This window comes from Poecilia mexicana, unplaced genomic scaffold (genome assembly GCF_051168715.1).
Source record: "Poecilia mexicana isolate PSO_F unplaced genomic scaffold, ASM5116871v1 scaffold_11, whole genome shotgun sequence".
Lineage (NCBI taxonomy): Eukaryota > Metazoa > Chordata > Actinopteri > Cyprinodontiformes > Poeciliidae > Poecilia > Poecilia mexicana.
The window spans coordinates 16,914,223-16,937,314 of record NW_028263380.1 but is presented as its reverse complement, the minus strand read 5'-3'; the positions used below and the strand labels follow the sequence as shown (position 1 = coordinate 16,937,314).

At 37.9% G+C, this 23,092-nt stretch overlaps 2 protein-coding genes across 9 annotated transcripts in view; one reads left to right on the top strand and one right to left on the bottom strand.

The window, feature by feature from the left end:
- Window positions 1–809: 809 nt before the first annotated feature.
- Window positions 810–7,927, top strand: LOC106919954 (uncharacterized). 2 transcript variants are annotated; one of them, XM_088010307.1, is made up of 5 exons: window positions 810–1,061; window positions 1,779–2,583; window positions 3,282–3,464; window positions 4,639–4,861; window positions 5,086–5,999. In XM_088010307.1, the coding sequence occupies exons 2-5, from the start codon at window positions 1,914–1,916 to the stop codon at window positions 5,135–5,137; spliced, it is 1,128 nt and encodes a 375-aa protein (XP_087866433.1). In that variant the 5' UTR covers window positions 810–1,061; window positions 1,779–1,913; the 3' UTR covers window positions 5,138–5,999. The 2 variants fall into 2 exon arrangements, with proteins under 2 accessions (XP_087866433.1, XP_014846134.2); XM_014990648.2 differs by lacking the exon at window positions 5,086–5,999 and adding an exon at window positions 6,598–7,927 and having other exon boundaries at window positions 832–1,061.
- Window positions 7,928–10,406: 2,479 nt separating this feature from the next.
- LOC106919952 (myocyte-specific enhancer factor 2D homolog) overlaps window positions 10,407–23,092 on the bottom strand; it is a 41,302-nt gene continuing 28,616 nt past the window's right edge. For 3 of the 7 annotated variants that reach the window (XM_014990643.2, XM_088010306.1, XM_014990642.2), the window contains exons 8-12: window positions 21,870–21,999; window positions 21,486–21,660; window positions 18,965–19,033; window positions 17,584–17,634; window positions 10,407–15,930 (exon numbers count right to left, since the gene is read on the bottom strand). In XM_014990643.2, the coding sequence (XP_014846129.2) occupies window positions 15,510–15,930; window positions 17,584–17,634; window positions 18,965–19,033; window positions 21,486–21,660; window positions 21,870–21,999 (846 nt within the window). In that variant the 3' untranslated portion in view covers window positions 10,407–15,509. The remainder of the gene's footprint in view (window positions 15,931–17,583; window positions 17,635–18,964; window positions 19,034–21,485; window positions 21,661–21,869; window positions 22,000–23,092) is intronic. The other 4 variants (XM_014990646.2, XM_088010305.1, XR_015764634.1 and 1 more) reach the window with 3 other exon arrangements.

Here is a 23,092-nt window from a genome sequence, read left to right as displayed (position 1 = left end):
GAAGAAGCGCGCGGTGCATGTTGGGATAGTTGTCAGAATGTTAGTTTGTTAATAAAATTTGACTGACCTATCTACCTACCAACCATCTATAATCAGGTCGTCTGCAGGTCATTTAGCACCACGTTCTCCACGAACATGCTGTGCGCGAACGGAGAAGGGTGACCATGGTCCGGCCACTCCCCTGCCCAGTCGCAGAAGGCTCTCCTCACCGACCGGAGTCGGACTGTTTTGTTGATATTCACTTTAGTGCAGCTCCATCTAGTGGATGCATAAAGTAACTCCAGCCTCTACTGAAGCGTCTCTTCTATGCGCCTTATAATGCGGTGCGCCTTATATATATATAAAAAAAGTTTTAAAATAGGCCATTCGTTGAAGGTGCGCCTTATAATCCATACTCCGGTGCACCTTATAGTGCGGAAAATATGGTATTTTATATTAAATTAGAATGTGATGGCAAACCTTTATTTTGATAGAAATGTAATCATTATATCATGTTTTGACAAAAATGCATTTTTACATTGAGTGAGTTTTATCTTGACCTAAAAGTTTCATATTCTTTAAAAAATAAATGCCATCTATCTTTCTGGTCTTCTTTGTAATGTGTGTTTACAGGGGCGCAACTACATATTATTCAGGTGGATGCAAAAACATAAATAAATAAAAAATAAATAAAATATTATAATATATAAACGGGTTCAAATTATTTTTCTTTCTTTGAAAATGTATTTATTTAGGAATGTTTTTATTTATTTATTTATTTATTTATTTATTTATTTATTTATTTATTTATTTATTTATTTATCGAATACTGCGGGATAAATGCGAAAACCTCAGGTAAAGTCGACCGTTACGTTGGACGTGTTTGGGAACCGGGATCTTCGGCGGTGTGATACCTCTCCTACAATAAACAATCTTTGAGACAAACAACTTTCTTCCACCTGCCAGGTAACTTCTGGCATAAACGTTGGATTACAAAACGACATAACTTTCAACAAAATCACAAGGTTGACGAAGTTCTGGAGATGTGGATCGACTAAAACCCGGCTGGTGGAAACATTCAGGTTTGATATTTTATGTCGTTTAAAGTCGTTACGTAAAACAAACAAGCGTAGCTCAACTAAACAGGTTGAGCTACACTACATTCCTGCATAGCTAAACAGCGCTAGCTACATTAGAGATCACATACAAGGTGTAACGTATTACTGCTATAAGTTATTTTAGCTTAAAGTATAATATCTTTTTTTATCTGATTTAAACGAAAACCAACAGTTTTACGTTGAATGGTTAAGGCTGAAGAAGTTAAATAGTAATAGAAATAAAAATAGGTGACGATTTATTGCCTGTACGAAACTGTATGTTTATTTTTATTATTATTAGTGTTATTGTTATGTTCAAAAGAGTTAATTTAAAATAACACAATGCCTGTGAGTGACGCTATGATGATTATTTTGATTCCAAATAATTAATCCCTAATTAAAGTAAACATACATTAAGCCAAAATTCACTGTGTTGAATTTAGTATAATATTATTGAATAATGGATAATAAATCTGTTTTTCCCCCTTAATTTCTTTATAATTCTGCACAAATCCAGCGACTTTTAGTAGAAATATCCTTTGACTGCCTGTGGAATCAAAGCTGCCCGAACAGAAACCTACTATGTAAACTGGATTGTCCTGTGTGGGGACAGGATCATCCATGTAGAGCAACACACCCTTGATAAACATTGAACTTTGGTTATTATGATAAAACGGCGTATTGTTGTTCTTGTCTTCACAGGGAAATTTCCAGGATTGCTGTGTCTGAAAATGGCTTCCTTGAGCAAAAGGAGTAGCTGCAAACACTGAGGATCTTTATAATTCAACTGGATATTGGCTAGAAATCAATAAACAAATCAAAATAGACAGTTTCAGAATGGCTGGTCAGGATGGGTTAGTCATGGATTTGAATGATGTGGTGGTTTTTCCACCTGATGGTTCAAATGCAAAACCTAAAGTAGCAGAAGGTGAAAAACAAGAAGACAGTGACACCAGCGCAGAGGAGCTGAAGGAGAGCACAGATGAGGAGGAGGAGGAAGAAGAAGAAGAAATGGCGAAATCTGCTCATTTTGAGCCGTCCACTTTACCCTGGTCTGGAGACAAACACAGGAGGCTGCTGCTGGAGCAGGACGACGACATCATAGGGCCCGAGGAGAAGGACTCTGGGTTGAGTCAGGACCTGTCAGAGGAGCGAAGCCAAGCGGACGGAGATGATGTGAGGAGCAAAGCGAAGTGCAGGGAGAGCATGCCAGAGGATGAGAGGTGGAGGGACGACGAGATCGAGCTGCAGAGGAACGACAAAGGAGACGGCTCACTGGCCGATGATGAAGACGAGGGGGATGAGGGGTGGATGTCCGAGAAACCGTCTATGGGTTTCACTCCACATGTCATGATCATGTGTCCCACCACCAAGGAGCTTCCTGAGGAAGAGGGGTACTACAGAGAGGAAGAGGAGGTGGAGGAGGAGGAGAAACGGGAGCTGAACATGGAGCACAACCCCGATGCACAGTTTTACCATGAGTGGGAAGATCAGGAGGAGAAGTACTGTAAGTGAAAAACCCAGTTTATTAGAACCAAATGGAACCGATCAACTTCCAAACACATCCAGAGGAAATGGTCAATACTTAAATTAGTCAGTATCTGTTAAAATCGGCGCTGGGACTCGATTAAAGGTCAAAATAATCAACATTTTCAATTAGGGCCAAAAGGTTTAATCAGATTAATTGATTACTAAAATAATCATCAACTAATTTCATAATCGATTAATTGTAAACTGGAAAAAAAATTAACCCCCAGAAGTTCAAGGAAAAATAAAGATCGATTAATTGTGTTAAAATGTTTAACGTGTTAAAATCTATGGAATCAAATAATCAAAATTAAAGCATTAAAGTCACAGTCTGAGTTAAAATATATCAGTCTGATAAGTGAAAAGTTTATTTGGGTTGAAATCTGACTACCAGTTTAAAATATTTCACTTAATTATAAGGTAATAAAACATTATTATGGAAATTAATTACATTTATATTTGGGTTTTAAGTAGAGAAGTGACTGTGGGTGGAAACCCAGGGAGAACATGGACCACATGCTCTCTACGTCTTTCTCCACGGAGTTTGCTTGTTGTTTTCTGATCAAAAAATGCATTTATTAATAGTTAAACCAATATTGTGAACTGTTAGCTTCAGTTTTGATCTTTGATTATGTTTTATTTCTCCTCTGATAACCTCTGACTGCGTCTCGTCCTCAGACGTGTGCAGCGAGAAGCTGCAGCTGGTGCTAGCCACACTGGCCGCAGGGGTCTGCTTCCCCCTGCTGGTGTGGGGTGGATACGCGCTGCTGCCCTTTGACCCACCCAAGCTCGACAGCGCCCCCTACAGAGTGCTCTACACACTTCGCTGCTCATTTTTTGCCATCATCCCCATCATCCTGGGTAAGACCTACTGCTGGAACTAACAATTATTTTAGTAAACGATTAATTGTTTGATTAATTGAATACAAATATTGATTCTGCTAATTTTTAGGCCTTTTTTATACGATATTAGAACTACATTAATGCAGATAAACAAATACATGAAATAAGAGAACATTTTCTTGCATAAAATGCATTTCTTGTTTTTTCTCTAGTTATTTATTGTATGTTGCAATGGTATAAAAAAGGAAAAAACAAAAAGTACTTTGAGTAAATGAATGAATATTAATGAGTGTGTGAGCAGTGATGCTGAACTAAATGAATTAACACTGACATTATCAGCATGTAAAGAAATTAAAACAACAACAATCAAGTAATAATAGTGACAATACTAATAAATCAATACATTTTCTTTTTAAGAGACATTTAAATATAAGCATGCAATGAATAAATTAACAGAGTTAAAAAGTTACCAAGTGAAGTTTGTTACATTATGTAAAGGAATTACCTGGAAAAAAGACAGAAAAGAGAGAAAAAAGGAAGAAACAAAAATGATAATCACAAGATAATTATGTTATTTATAATGTAAGTGAGAATCTACTGAAATGTGTTCAACGAGTACATTTTTCCAATGATGGTGGTCCTTGTTTTCTAATTCTTAACATTTGTCTTTTTGGAAAAACTTAATATTACAAGTGATTGTTTGAACAGAGACATGATAATAACAGCATTTTTTTAGTGTTTGCTTGATTATTTGTAGTAAAAGATGCATCTACAGCTAATGTATGTCTAACATGTGAAAAGCTCAACCTTTCTGCTTTCTAATGAAGTGTAAGACTGATCTGTTAGTTATTTTTTGGATAAACTCATTAACAATTGCATAGTAAAAGGTGGTTAACAGGAGATTTATTTACAAAATTTGAACCAATTTGAACCAACCAAGCTAAAACTGTGACTTGACGACTTATAGGTCGAACATTTTTATGTTTTTCATCTTAAATGCAACTTTTTATGTTTTTTGTACATATTTTAATTAATTTCTTCTCTGTGTTGTTGAAGTCTGTATACTCCAGTTAATAATTAATCAATTAATCATTTTAGCGCTAGCAAGACCTCACAGTTCCGATATGTTGTGTGATTTTTGCTCTGATTTCCAATAACAAATGTGTGTGTACGTGTGTGTGTGTGTGTGCAGGTGTGTTGGTCCAGGGAATCGCCCGGCTGCGTTTCAGCGCCGTGAAGCCGCTCTATCAGGGTCATCTGGTGGACAAAGAAGTGATGGTTCACTGGCACTACGTCAACGAATCGCTGCATCTCTTCCTCTTCTACTTCCTGCAGCTTGCCGTCATGGCAACGTATATCAGCCAGGACCTTCTTAAGCTGGTGCCGCTGCTCACCGTCATATTTGTTTTTGGCAGGTAGGTGTTTACGCAAAATGGATAAAAAGGGATTTTATTGTTGTGCTGATTGTTGTTTTTAAAGGGAGCCTGTTATGCAAAACTCACATTTTTTATGTTTATGTACTTCCACCCCAAGTGTTTAAAAAAAAAAAAAAAAAGAAAAGAAACAATAAATCAAAATTTTTTGGTGTCCAGCAAAAGAGCCGTTTCAAAAACTTTCTGAATATAATGTCACAAATCAGCAGGCACTACCTGTCACCTAGCAACCCCTGCGGAGTTCCACCCGTCACCTAGCAACCCCTGCGGAGTTCCACCCGTCACCTAGCAACCCCTGCGGAGTTCCACCCGTCACCTAGCAACCCCTGCGGAGTTCCACCCGTCACCTAGCAACCCCTGCGGAGTTCCACCCGTCACCTAGCAACCCCTGCGGAGTTCCACCCGTCACCTAGCAACCCCTGCGGAGTTCCACCCGTCACCTAGCAACCCCTGCGGAGTTCCACCCGTCACCTAGCAACCCCTGCGGAGTTCCACCCGTCACCTAGCAACCTGAGTAAAGCGGTAGCACGTTTAGCACATATGCGCTCTACATTGACTTCTGGAAAAGACAAATGTTTTTTTTTTTTGTTGCAGCAAGTGTTTCGAAACCACTTTGTTGTTCTTGTTGGTTGTGCAGGAGGCTCTACTTCTGCTTTTCAAAGTTGTACAGTCATATAATTGCACATCTGCTTGCAGCCATTTTCACGTGGTAAAAGTTGAATTGGGAGGCGTTGCCAGCAGCAGATTATTTGGATTTAAAGTGACAAGAGGCTCTAAAGTAGATCATTCAGAAAGAACCGAGCAGACTAAAATCTCATTATCTAAGAATAATTTTTTGTAAGAAATGTAATAAACATGTTTTACGTCACCCACAGACCTATCCCAACCTATTCAAGGAAGTATAATAGTCACCTTTAAAACAATATTAGCTGTCCTTTGGATCATCCAGATGCTTAGATTTCTCACTCTGTCTTAGAAAAGCGGCTCCATATCTTAGTCTTGGCAAAGTGTTCATGTTTTGTTTGTCTGCCTTCAACCGATCGATGGATCATTATCTAAACACTTTCCAGCAACACACTTCCTTTTGTAACAATTAAACTTCCTGCAAGTTCAACCGCCAGTAATACTCAACAAAGTGTTTTTTTTCTTCATAAACACGGGTGGAAATGTACCGACCCTAACCTGGTTCATGAAACCAGCAGTGACTCAGCAGGAAACACAAGTTCCTACTTGCAGCTTTACTATCTGAACCAGAGATGTTTGATCTGTTGCTCAACCTGGTTGGAAGTTTCTGGAGTGATTTATGTTCACTTTCTGCTACGTCTTAGTTCGTTTTGGAGGTAATTTTGTTTAAAAACACATCTGACAATCAGAAAAGACGATGTGATGTTTTTCTTTTACTTGTAAAGTTGGTTGATGATCAAATCAGAGAAATCAACAATTCAGCCAGGGAATCTGTTCATCCAACCAACCGTTTAACCAACATCCATCCATCCATCCATCCATCCAACCATCAATCCGCCTTCTCTCTCTCTCTCTCTCTCTCCTGCTCCCCCTCCCTCCCTCCCTCCATTTATTCATCCACTCTATAATTTGAAGAAATGCCAGAAGACATTTTTCAGCCTGAACTCAGTTGTCGGGTTTCTCTAGAGGTTCTGTTCTGATATTTCTCCTGTTGTTGCTGTAAGTGGTTCTGATGGATCCTCGTCTCTCTGCAGGCTGATCTACTGGGTCTGCCTCGCCCTGGGCAGCACCATCAGGGCCTTCGGCTTCGGCTTCTCCTTCCTGCCCGTCCTGGTGATGCTGGGCGCCAACATCTACTTCGTCTGCTCGGAGGTCGGGCCGGGCTCCGTGTTCGACGTGGCGCCGCCCAGCACCGATCCTCCGCCCAAGCTGCGCTGGTGGTTTTAAGGTCTCCAAAACGTGGTGAGAAAAGCAGCTGCGACACCTTCAGGAACCTCAGGAAACATGACTTACTCAGGCCAATCGCACAGACACCTTTTGTATGTTTAATCATTAAGTCTGATTTAGACTTTTATGTCTCTGCGGTGAACATGTGGCGAGTTAAGCTGCTTGTTTACAACGGAAAACCAACCAAACAAGCTCAGTTTGGAAATCTGTAATGACTCTGTAAATAAAACCACTGAATTTACTGGGTTGGAAGCCAAACTAAACTTCTGCTCTCACTAAATATCTACAAATACGTCTGATCTAGTTAAAGTCCTGAGGATTATAGTGTTCACTATTCATTCCTGTATTAACCTTTGCATCACCCTGCCTGTAGTTATATAGTTATTAGTTGTTATATGCAACCAAACTTACATATTTTCTCAGCTTTTTCTAAGTGTTTACTTATTATGTGCCAATTATCTGCTATTAAAGACATTAAGTTTGTTTTGTTTGGCTCAGATAAGCATCTGAGGCTCTGTCTGTGTTTGAATGAAACTTTTGTAACAATGTGCAATTAAAGCCAATTTATAACATGTGCCTCTTTTTTTAATTTTATATTCACTTAAATGAACAAATGTAAGTAAAACATGTTCTTAATGTATAAACAAGCGACTGTCTGGTTGTAGACTTTAAAAGTCTGAATTAAATGAGAAGTGTGAAAACTTTGGATTTAATGAGTCTATTTTGAATCAACTAAAATGTCAGTTTTGATTAATAAAAACATAAAATATGAGCTTCAATTAGAGAAGAGCAAGTGGGAGAAATGTTTGATTTAAATAGAGAAAAATTAAAAGTTTGATCTAAAAGTCCAGAATAAATCCTAACAATTTGGTTTATCTATTAAAAAAAAAATCAACATTTCTAAACCTTTATTGAATTAAATTATTGTAAATATGTGGTTTAGAGTGTAATCGATGACAGTTGTTCCCTTTGACTTTTTTACATTTAAAAGTGAAGTTTTAAATTTGTATTTTTATGTTTTTTTTATTTCTGTTTAAATGTTTTGCAAACCAACTTGGATTCATAAAACAAATTGTTTTCACAGATTTCCCCTCAATCCCTCAAAGCACAAACAATAAAAACAAAATTTTTTTTGTATTTTATGGTCATTTTTATTTTTCTCAAAATGTTATGATGTTTTTGTTTTTAAATGAATGCAGCTTTCATTTTTCCACACTGCTGTTTTTAACATAAATCATTAAATGAAACTTAAATCATTGTTTCCCAGATCAAAGCTTCTCGTTGTTTACAACATAATCTGCTAAAAAAAATAAAACTCGTCTCTTTTTCCTGAATGATGTGAAGCAGATGGGATCAATATTTCATTCAGTAATTCGGTTCAGTGAAGTTTTATGGTGCATAAAGCTGACAATGAAGAATAAATTACTGGTTATTGGATAGTCTGTCTTCTGCTGACAGATTTAATGTAAAAAAATCAAAACAAAACGAAGCTTCAAATATTAAAAAAACTGCTGCCAATCCTAAATGACAAACACTGGAAATCGATATTTATCTCCAACAACCTGTAATCTGTTTTGTGCAAAATACAAAAGACTCTGCAATATTTTTGGTGTTAAGTTTACTCTAAATCAGTGTATGTTTGGAAATGGCATCCATTTATAACCATCATAATCCTGCTAAAATCTGAACTCAGTTTTTTTATCATGTTGTGCATCATGTCTTTGTTTTTTATGTCTATGTGGCCCGCGAGTCTGTTGAATAAAAAGATCTGCTCTTCTCAGTAACTCAGATCTTTGAGTCTGTAAAAGTATTTTGAAAACATTGTAACACATGACTATAACTATGGACAATTATTACAACATAAAGTCAGTTTTATGTTCCCATATATTAAATCCCATTGATTGATGTACTATAATTAGGTCATAAAATAAAAAAAATCTAAATACTTTAAGCACAATTTAAGCAAAGTTGGCATCAATTGATTATGAAAAGATACAAAATGTTCTCTTATTTCAGCGTAACCTTTTTTCTCTCTTTGTGGGGGTGGTGTGTGTTTTTGCAGCAACTCCCTTCATGTTTTTCCATAGCAAGACATGTCATGACCTGAGCAGCGACTCCAATAAACCCTCAACGACTCAGATGATTAAACATGTTATAGTCTGGTATACAGAAGCCCTGCTGGCCTCTTTAACATTAAAACTTTTATGTCACTCAAGTGAATGTTTGGAGGTGAAGAAATGTTTACGTTTAGGGGCAAAACTTAGACAGGAAACAGGCAGATGCCCATATATGGGCGTCCATGGTATCGCTAAACCAGACGACCTGAATTTAACTTGAGCAGCTTTTTTTTGTGTGTGTGTGCAAAAACAGCTTAAAGAGGAGGGGAAAAAAACAACTTTAGTTGCAAAAACTTTTCTTATTGTAGGTAATTCAGTCGTTTTAAAATAGTTTATGTGAGAAAGTAAAATAAAACCAGTGGCAACCCTGAGAGGGGGGCGTAAGGGGTCCATCCCCCGCTTTTAAAAAATGCTGGCTACCCCAGAAAATCATGTCAGGGTTTCCTCCAGTGTATTATAAGCCTGGTGGGCCACCAGGCTTTACTTGTGCCCCCACCAGGCTTAGGATTGCTTATTTTAAGTTTTTAAAAAATGCTTGTATTTTTTAAGACTTTATAGTTGGTCTTCAGGTATTACTCTTCCTTCCAATCCTTCAATAACACGTAATTATCAAGTGATATTTTCAAATTTCCTGTCAACTTTAAACATTTTTAACTCAAAAACTCGGCAGCCTGCTGGATGAACGACCCACCAACGCCAGCAGAAAGCCATGCAGTCGTCTTCTTCAAAGAAGACACATCTACATATTCAACAATGAACTATTTTAATTAAAAAATTATCAAATTGTTTTTGTAGGAACAGGATTGTAGATCCAAAACGTCAAATGTTTTTTTCCTTATTAAATGAAAGGCATCCAGTTTGGATATTATTATTCTGGGTTGGATTGAAGAAAACTGAAAGGTAAAAACAGGATTTAGGTCAGTCTTCATTTGAAAACACCCGACGTATTTAATAAAGTTTTAATACATTAGATACAAACGTAGACTTGGGTGCACCAAGTTGAACTTTAGAGTATAAATCAACGAGTAGATGTGGCCTTAGTTACCATGACAACAGAAGGAACGTAAAAAATCTTACTTTGTGTCACATTTAACATTTTTGTGAGTAGATTTTGATTTAAAAATCTTGGTTTTGTCCTAATTTGTTTGATTTGTTCTTGAATTGTAGTTGAAGGTGAGGGAATAAAGATTGGAAATCCAAATATTTTCTTTTCCTAGATTTATCCAGACCTGGAAAAAAAGACCCTGGATTTATATTTCTGCACTTTGTGCTGGACAAAAAAAACTTAATGAGCCGACATGATGAGGAGCATCTTTCAGCACCACAAAGCTAATTTCTTCATCAGCTCCTGTTGTTGCTCCCGAGAGCCGAGCAAGGTCACGAGAAACCAGCTAAATTTAGCGGCGCAGTTCTCACCAAAACCGTGAAAAACAGCCGGAGATAAAAGTGCTGCAACACTTTTCTACCAAGACCAGAAAATAAAACCCACAGATTCGGTGTCATTTCACTCAGTTTGTCTATTTAATATATAAAATACGGTAAAACATACGCAAAAAGGATAAAGGTTTCAAGGGACTTGGATACTTTGGTACAACAAACACTTTTTTTGTAAAAGCGGTATAGAATTTTAATAACATATCAGTGCATACTTTGTATATGAAAATATACACAAACTGTATATCATTCTCAAAAACAAAAAGAACAACAAAAAAAAGAAATATCTTCTTTACAATAAAACCCAAAGCAGACCAGCTCGACACAATATATTAGCTATAAATTTCATCTTTAGTATTTCATATGCTACATTATTCTGAGCTGTTTTAACTCATTTATGATGCATGTCCTTATCATTACTGTACGTAACATAAGCTTAGCTGTTACCTGTGTCCCATGCATTTACATGTTTTGTTTTTTATTCCATGAATGACTAATTTCTGTTGTTTCCCGTTTTATAAATATATTCTATATATCTTAATTAAAACTGCAGCATTTAACTGGTATTTCCTTCGTTGCATTTGCTAATACCACAAGAACTGATCGTGCAATTTTCAGCAAGTTGTTTCAAAACAAAAAAGGAAACCAGTACTATATGTTTATAAGGAAGATTAAAAAGAGGTGGAACGAAAACAGCTATCCTACACAAAAATATAGCCATAAAATAAAAGCTCCAGAATATCATCATCATCATAATAAACAGACGTCTGAACTGTCACCAGCACAAATTAATCCAAAAATAGTGAGTTTCTAAAAAACATTATACACAACAGGTAACAGGGGTGCAGGTTTCCTCATATAGATTGTCTCTACACTGCAACCTTTCTTTGCATGTCTGAGAGAAAAAAAGGAGAAAAATGGGTGAAATGTCGGCGCCCGTCAGAGTTCAGAGGGGAAAGTCTGAGAAACTTTTGCCCATTTCTCAAAAATCCTACAAAAAGGAAGAGCAAACTCAAGATGTGAGCATGGGGGGTGGGAGGCTTCTGAAGCCAGATGAGCTGCTAAAAACAGGAAAATAAATAAATTCATGCTTTTGTTCCTAACTGGTTGTTAGTGGTTATGTTGGGCTTTCAGAGTCACGAACTCGTTTCACACCGATTACGACTCTCAGCGTCTTCACATCTACTAGCGCCCCCGCTAAGGACGTGTGAAAAATGACTTATTGCTGCAGCAGCTTCAACCTTTGGAGAGCATTTATTCATAACAGGCCGACTTTACTTAGAGACTCCTTAAAACCACATTCATGTTCAGCTAGAAAAACGCTAGAGAAATTAGCTACTTTCCTCAACTTACCCTTAACTAAAGTCAGAGAAACAATTAAAGTTAAAACTTCAAACAAGTTTGCTGTTAGGAGGAGTAACTAAAATCAAAAAAGTCCAGATTAAACTTTGTTTATACATTAAATGTTTGGAAAAAAGTCATTTTGTTTCCTACTATCACAAACGTAAACACCCTGGAACTCACTTCTTTGGCCAGATTGATTTAATTTTATTTCATTTCCACTGGGTATCAATGAAGTGTTTTTGAATTTGAATTGAATTGAATTGAAAACCCCCAGCAGGATCAGAATTTCAATCCAACATGAAAACAGACTTTAGAGGATCCGTGATGCTGTGGGCCTCTTCCGTCAGAGCCTGATGTTAAACTGGAACTAGTTTTTTCAGGCATCGTTATCAGGGGTGCCAGTAATTATGAAGTACGCTGGTGACAATCTACTTTGTATTTTTGTCTTAACTGAGATTCTAATAAATGTGGATAATTATCTCTGGGTGCAGAATCCCTGTCGAGAAATTCAAATTCACAGCACAAACAAAATAAGGAGCAATTTTCTGATTATTACAGAAAATTATCATCAGCTGGCTGCAAACGTGGATCAATTATCAGACGGATATCTGAAATGTTTATTACTAATATAAGATGATTGCTGAGCAACACAGTTCGCCTTGTGCTGCTCCTTTGTTTTGTTTTATTACAGCTCAAAAAGGAAATTAAAACAAAGTCAGATTTACCAAGAGAAATGGTAGGACTTGAGTTCATTATGTATTTAATGGGTTACTTTATAATAAATGCATTGAGTAAAAATGCAATAGTCTAGTGCTAAACTATCAAACCAGAGGCTGGAATTGTCCAGTTTTCCCTTTGATTAGCAGGTCGAATCCTGACCTCTTATTCTTTAAGAGAATTCAGAGTAAAGATTCTCACTATTTAACAAGTTTATGCTGCTTTTTTATTTGAGAAAAATCAGGGACATGCTTGATGCATAAATGACAAATTTTCTTTAGAGCTGCAGCTAACGATTGTTTCAATTAATCAAATATTCTGGGGATTAATTGATTATTTTGACGATTAATCAGATGGAAGAATGGACACATTCTTAACCACTTAAGCCTGATTTTAAAAATAAAATATTAGAAGTATTGTAAAAGATGCAAATAAATAATTATAAAAAAAAAGAAAAGTATTTTATTTCCTGAAATGAAATAACAGAATTCCTTTAGCTTTTTTTGTAAAATGTTCATATTTTTGCAGTTTTATGCTCACTCTTTCAGCAAATAACATTTTTCTTTCTGAATTTGTGTACTCCTGTTAATTATTGATCAATTACTACATAGGCTGATGATTGTTCCAATAATATACTCCTCATGATTAATCCGATTAATTGCTTCAGCCCTGGTTTTCTTCAGAACAGAAAAAGCCCAATCTATGCATCTTTGAAGTCTCTGATTATAAATATTTTATATTTTTGGGCCAAAACCACGACAAAGAAGCTGCTTATCAAATGTATGTGAAATATTAACATCTTGATTCCTGATCGGGGCAGAAAAAAATATAATAATAGGTTCATCAGCAAGCTTTCTGCTCCACCTGGGCTCACGCTTGAAATGACAGAAAAACAGAAAACCTGAAACCAATCTGCAAAGAGGAAAGCCAGCATCATCTGTGTCTGCGTAAAGTGGAAAACATTTTTACATGGTACACTCAATTCAAAGTGTATTTCATCTCCATCGCTACAATATAAGTGAATGGCAGTGTCCTAATAATAATAATAATGATAATCCTAACAAGAATAGTAATAAAGAGTTTACATCACGGTGTACGATTTACCTTCATTTGTGGGTTTTTAAAGATGTGCGGCAGGAGAGTAATGATGACACCACAACCAAGCAGGCCTCTGTGAGACAAAGTGCGCACGCCATCAACACTAGAAGAAAATGGAGGATTACTGAAACTAGCTCCAGCCCCTGCACCGCGGCTCCAGAAACATATCAAAGTCACACTCATATATGCGGACAGATCCACTGAGAATCAACACATTGCTTGTTTTTAGGGATACCTAGCAAAGTCTATGCAAATATACTCATTATGTACAGACACGTGGTTGAAGCCAAAAAGCTATTTCACTTTGTCGCCGACTCGAAGCGGTAGAAATATAGAAAAAGTCTTTTTTCCTTTCACTTTTCCAAACACGGCTATGGAGGGATATAGAGAGCTAAAGAGGACATCAAAGCTTTTGTATAAGGAGTGATTTTTTTTCTTCCTATTTTTTTATTATGTTTTTCTTTTTTTTTTAATACAAAGTCTGAATGTCTACCTCTGGACGACTAACGGACCTGCGAGACATGTTTAAAATACCAACAGATAAAGAACACTTGGACTCCGAAGAACCAAATACTAAAGAAAACTAAAAGAGGCTCGTTGAAGTTCCTATGGATGGAGCAGCTCCCAAAGTCTGCCGCGTCTCTGCGCCCAGGGAGACGTTTGGCGTCTGGTTTTGTTTTGAAGAAGAAGAGCCGACGCTGGCACTCGACTCCGCCCCTTTTCTGGAGGCTCTTCCTACCAACAGGGTTCCTTCACATCTCCATGGAAAAATCCCAAACCAGAATTCCCAGTCCTTTGGACTCTAACGTGTCGGTATCGGCCCGATAAATCTATCTCTTTGCCATTTGTTTTTAGTCGTTTTTTTTCCCCCAAAGGTGTCAAAACGGTAGAGAAATACATATAATATTGGTAAATATCGGTTATCGGCCAAAACAGCATTATTGATATCAGATATCGGCCCAAATTTTCATATCGAGCATCGAAATTAAATTTATCTGATGGAGACATTTCTACTGACGGAGGGATTTCAATAGGGAAGGAAAGAAGGAAAGACGGGGAGGAACTTGAACAAAAGAAAAGGACACAAGGATGATAGGAAAGAAGGATACTTGGAAGGGAGGTAGGACACAATGAAGGAATGTCCAGAAGGAAGGATACAAAGAAGGAAGTAAGACACAAGGACAGAGAGACAGTAGAAAAGGAAGAAGGAACTAAGAAATGACAGATTGCAGAAAAGGTAATAGGAGTATAGGGAGGAGGGATAGTAGGAGAGGAAACACAAGTGAGGGGGAAAACACTAGGAAAGGAAAATAGGAGACAAGGAAGGGGACACATTAGGAAGGTAAGAAGGACACAAATAAAGAAAGACAACGGAGTTGGAAACACACAAAAGATAAATTGGGGGGAAATGCAGATTTTTTTTCCAAGCTCTTGTTTTTCCAGACCTGGAAAATACTGAAGTCAAATTCCAGACTTTTCCAGGCAGTGGAGGAACCCCGTACCTAAAGCGTCCGGTTGTACATTTCCCAGCAGCCCTCAAACGTCTCCAGGCGAAATCAAGGGGAAAAAATGGACAGCACGCAATCAAAACGCCGCGGGATTGCAGGAGCAGGAAGTGACGAGTCATGCAGCAGGCGTCCGTAACGCCAAGGAGCCACCGGTCCACGCTCCTCCGCGCGAGTAGAAGAAGGTCACTGAGAAACCACGTGAAAAATGTCCTGTGGTTGCATCGAATTGCATAAAAAAAGGTCAAACGCCTCAGAAATCACGACAGAAATCCGTCCAAGGCCTTAAAACCCGAATCCAGCTGAGCTCAAACATCCAAACCAGTCTGTTTTTGGCGAAGCCCTGTGAGTTCAAGATGGCGGCGTGTAATGCAGGACAGGTGCAGACGTGTGGTGATAGTGTCACATGGCAGTGGGGTGGTGGGGTCAGGGGGTCGTGGGGGGCTAATAATGAAGGTAAGTGTTTACGAGTCAGAACTTCCTCTTGGTGATGAGAGGCAGCTTCTATGTGACCCAGGCGTCCAATCTCATGCGTTTTACGTTTCCTCCGTCCTGATCCGGTTCGTTCGACACCCTGAGGAGCTCGGTGGCGCCGCCTCCGCCTCCGGTACCTCCGCCGCTGCCACCGGCAGCGCTGCCGTCGTCGCGGTCGCTGCCCTCGAAGGAGCTGGCGTTGCTGCTGACGCTGTCTGCGGGCGAGCGGCCCGTCGGCGGCTCCAGGCAGAGCAGCGAGCTGGGGTACTGAGGCGGTGCCGTCAAGATGGCGCCTCCGGACGTGGAGGACGGCGTGGTGGATGGAGGCGGAGCGGGGGGAGGACACGGGGTGCTCCGGTCCCGGCCGGGCGAGACCGGCTCCGACTTGATGCTCACGCCGGAGCTGGTGTTGACGGTCAGCATGGCGCCTTGAGGTATGTGGGTCGCCGGCCTGGAAGGGGTCAGAGGGAATAAAACAAGATGGAGAATGAGAGGCGGAGCAAAAGCTAAACCACTGACCGTCCCTCATGATAAAAACCATTCTGCAACCTTTTAGCTTTTCCAGATTTGGTCAGTTTACAACCACAGACTTCAGTGTTTTATTGAATTTCATGAGATGGAGCAACACAAAGAAGCAGATAACTGAAGTGAAAAGTAAAAGTTTGTTGTTTTTTTAATTAAAACATTAAATCATGCATCATTTCCCTTCAACTTCAGGTACAAACTGCAACATGTTGATCCATCACATCACAAAAACAGGATTCTTTTGTAAAAACTCAAGTTTTTCAATACCTAACTTCCCAGAGTTCCCAGTCTGCAGTGTTTAATTTACACAACAGACTGTAAATTTATTTATAATGTCAAAAAGTATTTTAAATGATAAGGAACAAACTAGGATGGAAGAGAGGAAGAAGACAAGACGCACACAAAGAAGGGAAGAAAGTCGAGCAGGAAAGTAAGACAAGAATGTGGGCAAGAAAGGAAAGAAATAAGGAACAAGAAAGTATACAAGGAAAGAAAAAAGGTGGGAGAGACGGAAGTAAATGAGAAAGGAAGAAAGAAACGTGTCAACGTGTCAAAAAGGACATGAGGAAAGAAATGTAAGAAGAGAAGAAAGTACACAAGCAAAGAAAAAGACAGTAAAGTATGCAATTAAGACAGGAAACAAGGAAGGTAAGAAATTATACAAGGAAGAAAGGTGTCGAAGTATATGAGGAAAGAAAAGAGTAAGAAGACAAGGAAGTATGCAAGGAAAGGAAAAAGGTAGGATAGATGAAAGTACACAAGGATAGAAGGAAGCAAGAATGTAAGAAATAAGAGACAAGACAGGAAGATGAGAAATTATACAAGGAAGCAAATTATCAAATGAGAAAAGAAAAGAAGAGAAGGAAAGATGGAGAGAGGGAAGAGTGTAAATGAAAACAGGACACACGGAAGTACACAAAAAAGGAAGAAACAAAGGAGACAAAGTAGACAAGACAGGAGACAAGAAGTGTATTACAAAGGAACGACCAAAATAGGACAGAAAATATATTTTTTTCTATTCTTAGTGAATTTTCCTTTTGTTTTCAGTCTTAAAAAACTAAACTCAGTCTCCAGTTTTCCAGAAAATGTGAAAATCCTGCAATAAAATTCATCAACATTCATGGTTGTAAAATGACAAAAACATGAAAAACCTCAAAGGGGTGTGAATACTTTTGTAAGGCGCTGTAACAGTAATCAGCAACGTGACAAAAAGCGAACAATTAGATCCCCAGAAGACCATTTGTGTCGGGACAGAACATTACAGAACGGCACCAACAGGGAAAAGCCACACTCAGTTATTCACCGGCGGCCATCTTTGAGCCTTTAAAAGCAAAGTAACGTCCCCAACAGCAGCTCCCAAACCACCAACAGAAGCATGAAATGATGGGTGTGTGACGGGTGGTTCGCAGTGAGTCAGCAAGGATGTGAAGAAAATAATAATCTGGTTAGAAAACATGGTGGAAACCACAGCTACACCGCTTTCCTGTTTGGCAGCAGGCATGCTTAAAGAGAGGGGAGGGGGGCGGCAGCCAAGAAGCAGTCACAAGACACACAGGAAGTAGGAAGTGTGATACAGTACCGGCCCAACCACTCATCTCTACCCAAGAGCAGGTTGGACGGAGAGCCAACGCTGTGGGGAGAAAACAACATGTTGGAGCCCAAACCGAAAGGGAACAGGTGGATTAGAGGCATGTGAGGAGAAAAGTGTGAAACATTATGGCAGGCAAGTTTGGATTCACCGCAGTGACGCCGTTTCTCTGAGCACCGCAAACAGACTTCAGTTCGAAGCAGACAAAATAAGAAGGTCGGACATGTCCTGGGTTTTCTGGATGCAATATTTGCATCTGTGCTGTCCAAACCTTTTCTTTTGTTTACATTTTCAAAACTGACTTTTTTGCTCAATAATTAATTGAAAATTTAATTTTAATTAAAAGCAACAAAATATTCAGATTTGCAACTAAATCTATTATTGTGACGATTAATTGATTAATTGGATAAAACAATGGCACATTCTACTGATTTCTCACTTAACCACTTAATTGTTTTTCATGCAGTATTAGAAATACACATAAACCTTAAATAAGAAAATTAACATTTTATAATAACACAGCATTCCTTTAGTAATTCTGAACTATTCCACTTGAGGAGTTTTAATCTTAAATGCAAATATAAATATTTTTTGTCCAGTTTTGGATTAATTACTGCTCTGAATATGTTTTCTTTTCCACCAAATGGCATCTTTTTCAGTCTGTTTGCTCCAGTTAACAACAAATTGATTATTTCATTAAGCAATTTATCACAATTAATCCGATTAATCGTTTCAGTCCTAACTATCGATAAAAAAAACCTTAAAAAATAATTACATAAATTGGGTTTCCAGGCAGGCTCAGAGTTTCTATATTTTTAGGGTTGATTGGTTTCTTATTTTAGAAGTAAGGTTTGCTTTTCAGAAAAATTCGGTTGATGTTTGTAAATGAGAAACTACTTTTTCTACCTAATATTTTTTTAAGAACAGGTTATTTATGTAAAACAAAAAAAAATATTACCCTAAAAGATGAAAACATGTCTGGTTTCATGCTAGGTTTACTCTATTCCAAAATTTAGGGTATTCACAATAAGTGATAAACGATACGATAAATCCTCACCTCCTCACCCCTACTCCAGTCACCTGTCTCTGCTTATGCATCCTCACAGCATGATGCTGCCACCACCATGTACTGAAGTCACCAATTTAGTAGTAATGTGGCAAAATGTGAAAACCTTCAACTTTTGCTCATTTCAAAAGAAAATAAATCAAACTCGTTTAATTTTCTCATCTTGAAACGGTTTTCTTGCCCCGTTAGAATCTCCTGCTCTGCTGCTTTAGAGGCGGGATCGGTCCAAATACAAAGTGAGCCTCCCAAACCCCGGCTGACAGACAAAGTCATGACATTTCACACACACTAGCGGTGGCTGTTCACCTCAGATTGGCAGCCAGACTGGACACTTGGCTAGACAGCTCGCTGTTCTGTTTGTCCACGCCCCACATGCTGTGGAGGAGAGGAGAGGACACACTTCAGGATCCACCAGACCAAAACCCCAAAACGCTCAGAGACATTTAGTCACCCAGATTTCAAACCCACAGGAGAAAAAAAGAAGGGAAACTGTTTGATTCTGTGAAGGGAAAAAAGTGAAAACTTTAATCTGATCTAATGATTATAATAATCCTGACTGAACATGGATGCAACAATTTCACAAAACTTATCAGTTGAATAGAGGCTCAAAACTTTACAGATATGCTATTTAAAACCACTGAACTTCTATTTCTATATAAAATTATTTAGTATTACTTTGAGTAATTAAGTAAATTAAATAAATGCAATTATTCTTGAGCTGCTGTAGTAATTATTTGATCAAAAAGGTCAAATTTTAATTGAGTCCTCTCACAAATTAATGGCAAAATTTAGAGCAAATCATACTCAATAAGAAGTGTAGATTTTTTAAATTATTATTATGTTTGACCAACTACGCTTAAAAACTAACGTGCAGCTCTGGAAACAATGAAGAGTCCACTGCACTGAACCCCATTGAAAACCTCCAGGTTATTCCACCAAATACCGATTTCTGAACTGAGTTAAAACATCAGTATTGTTGTTTCTAAATGAATATAAACTTGTTTTCTTTGCATTATTTGAGATCTGAAAGCTCTGCATCCGTTTTGTTATTTTGACCATTTCTCATTTTCTGCAAATAAATACTAAATATTTGCTTTGAATTTCAGAGACATGTCAGAAGTTCATAGAATAAAAGAACAATGTTCATTTTGCTCAAACATAAACCTATAAAGAGTAAAATCTGGGAAACTGATCATTTTAAGTGGTCTTTTAATTTTTTCCAGAGCTGTATGTCATATAACATAAATTAAAATCAATTCAAAAAATATTGTATTGATCTCAAAGGGACATTAAATGTTGTTAAAACTCATATTAAGTCAAATTCTTCAAAGAAATTCAGAACTTCACTAGTGACATCTTATATATAAAATATTTCCTATGTGGCTTTACAGCACCTTAATTTCAAATGTATTATTAAAATCCACTCAGGCATTTTAACTACTTTTTAACTATAATGACAAAATGTATTTTTCTTATTGCCAACTGTTGAATAGTATCAGTTTCACTCACAGTTCCTGTTGACACAAAGAGGAAGTTCAGAGACTTCAACACTTTTAGCTCGTTAAATTTAATGCACGTCCTCTCTGGATGTTTCCAAAAGATAAACTTTAAAAGACAATAAGCGTGTGGCATTGTGTGAACGTCGCCTTAGAGCCTGAAGAGTCTGTAGAATCTGTTGCTACTTGACATTTTGGACCACAAGAAGACCCAGTTCACACTATTAGCTGCTCTGTTTGAAATTAAAGACTTTCAGATGAGTTTTTATTTCCCTGTGAGGAAAACTTTAAAGAAATAAATCTTTGTCCAGTTCTAAATATAAAGCCACATTCTCTATTTCTAAACCGTATTTCTGTGAACCGACATCTTCTAGTCCGCATGTGTCAAACTCAAGGTCCGGGGGCCAAATGTGGCCCGCCACAGCTTTCTACCTGGCCCTCTTGACTCCAGATGTTAAATTACATCAATCAGTCCCACCAGTTGCTGTGGAAATTCACATAAAATCAACAAATCCAAGCATTTTTTTTTCAAGTTTATTGCAAATTGTCAGCAAAAAAGAAGTTTTTTGGGTTTAAGTTATGCCAACTCTCTCCTGTAGGAGGCAGTATTTCTTACTTTTACAACACTACTGCCTCGGCGTTGTTTGATGGCAAACAGTCAGTGATCGGTGAGGAACAAAAAGTCATACTTACATTAGCGCAAATGTTGCAAAAATATTTTTGGAAATATTTCTAAATTAGCACCATAAAATTAGTGACTTTGATAGCAACAAACAATCACAAGATCCTGGAGGGACTGAACAATGTGAAAAGATGTTCAATATTTAATTGTAAGTACTAGTTATAAAATGCAGAGAAAGCTATTTATTAATATTTTAAGTTTATTTATCAGTTTTATCAATACATCCTGGCACAACCGGCTCTTAAGAATATTCTTTATCTCGATTTGCCCCAAGAGGAAAATGAGTTTGACACCCTTGTTCTAGTCAAACAGTTGTTTTAACAAACAAAATATCATCAAATCACATCTTTATTATTATAATACCTTCTTGAAAAGTGGCAAAGCCAACCTGCTACCCCCTGCTCACGACTGATGGTTTAATAAAAGCCACAGGAAACTATTCAGATCGATGTGATGGCAATGGTGACATGCAAACCGGGTCACTAAAGAGGATGCAAGTTGCTTGCATTGGAGGTCATGGTATGCATATAATGCAAGCAACTGGTAGGGTCAGTATGCCAGCTGTTATCAGAAGACTGAGCTGTTAGATGAGGATGTTACAAACATTTCCTACATGTCTGCAGAGGGAAAACAAAATCAGGAGACTTACACCAAGTTGCTGAGTGATGCAAGGTTAAGCTGCTGCTGTTGCTGCTGCTGTTGGGGCTGTTGTTGCTGGGAGACGGCCTGCTGTTGTTGCCATGTGGACACGCTGGTCGGCAACAAGCCGCCTGGTGACGCGAGAGCGTGTAAAGCAGTGATGTCTGCACTGGTCAGCTGGTACTCTGAGGGAAGATGCAGGATTTATATACGGATTTAAACTTCTGTTTATGTTCAGGTGACACAAACAGGTGCAGATCGTTTCACCGGTTTATACTTAAACAGTTTTGTTTTTTGTTGTGTAATCTATTCATCCAAAACGGATGATTTCAAATAATTTTGGACAGAAATGTTGTTATAAGGGTCTGATAAATTAAATCTACTGGTGCCTCACCTGTGTTGTATGCTGTGGGTATGGCGGAGAAGGGCAGACCCTGTGCCAGGAGGCTCGGTGTGGCTACAGACACCACAGGTGTGGTGAGGGTTTGTGCCACCTGGGCTCCAGCCGCCAGCCGCTGGGCGTTCTGCCAAAGAGCGAAACACCATCAGCAAGAATAAAAACCAGCAGCAGCTTCGTCTGCGAGCCCATTTCAGTACTGTTTTGTTTGTTTGTTTTTATTCGGACATGCTGGGAATGACAGATGCACACATGGCTGGATTCAGAATGATGTTCCACACCGAGGAAACCTCTCAGTGCGTTCTTGATGACATGCATCAAAAACAAACTCCTTGGTTTGAATAAGACATGTAAGAGAATTACATCAAAGGCAATTTATTCAACCTGTGATTACAAAAAGACCTGACCGGTCACTGGTAACATCTTTCCTAAATCTTATTACTGCGTAACATTAACAATGCGCAACATTAAAATAACTAAACTAGTTCATGATGTACATATAGTAACGAGGGCTACACAATATGAGTGAAAAACTTAACACAATATAAATCAATATCAATAATTATTGATTTGTTTTAAATATCTGAAATGCTGTCAAACTGGTAGTATGATCTTTATTCTTTTATCCAGTTTTCACAAAACACTGTTGTTTCTTAATTTTAAGCAGTTATGAGGCACAGTGACAAAACCTTAAATTGCTGTCAGTTACTCAGCATGCTGTTGCTAGGTAACCAAAGAATGAGTGAGTTGCTAGGTAACCAGAGTCAGTTAGTTGATTCCACCACATTTTGTTTGCTTAGCGGTGATTTATTTTAATAATCAGTTATGTTATTTTACGCCCAAAGAATCGCTATTAAGCCTTACAACCAATTAACCAAAGAAGATATTTATTGCTCTGCTTACCGCTTGAATTTTCAATGAATGTGAAGAAAAAAAACCTTTGAAATATTACGCCCATTACAATAACTTTTCTATACATTCGTTTTAAAACTATATCTTGAGGAGCGTCATCAAAATCACATGATTTGTGGAGTTTTTTTGTAATGTACTGTTACTGCTTGTAATTCTATTTTTATGTATTAAAAGGATTTTGACCCGTTTCCTGGCCTACATTTGAATTTTAAATGTATTGAATTCAAAATAGACTATCCAGTATCAGGAGCATAAATATTAATCACTAATAATACAGTATCTTCAAGTGCTTGAAGATTTCTTTATTT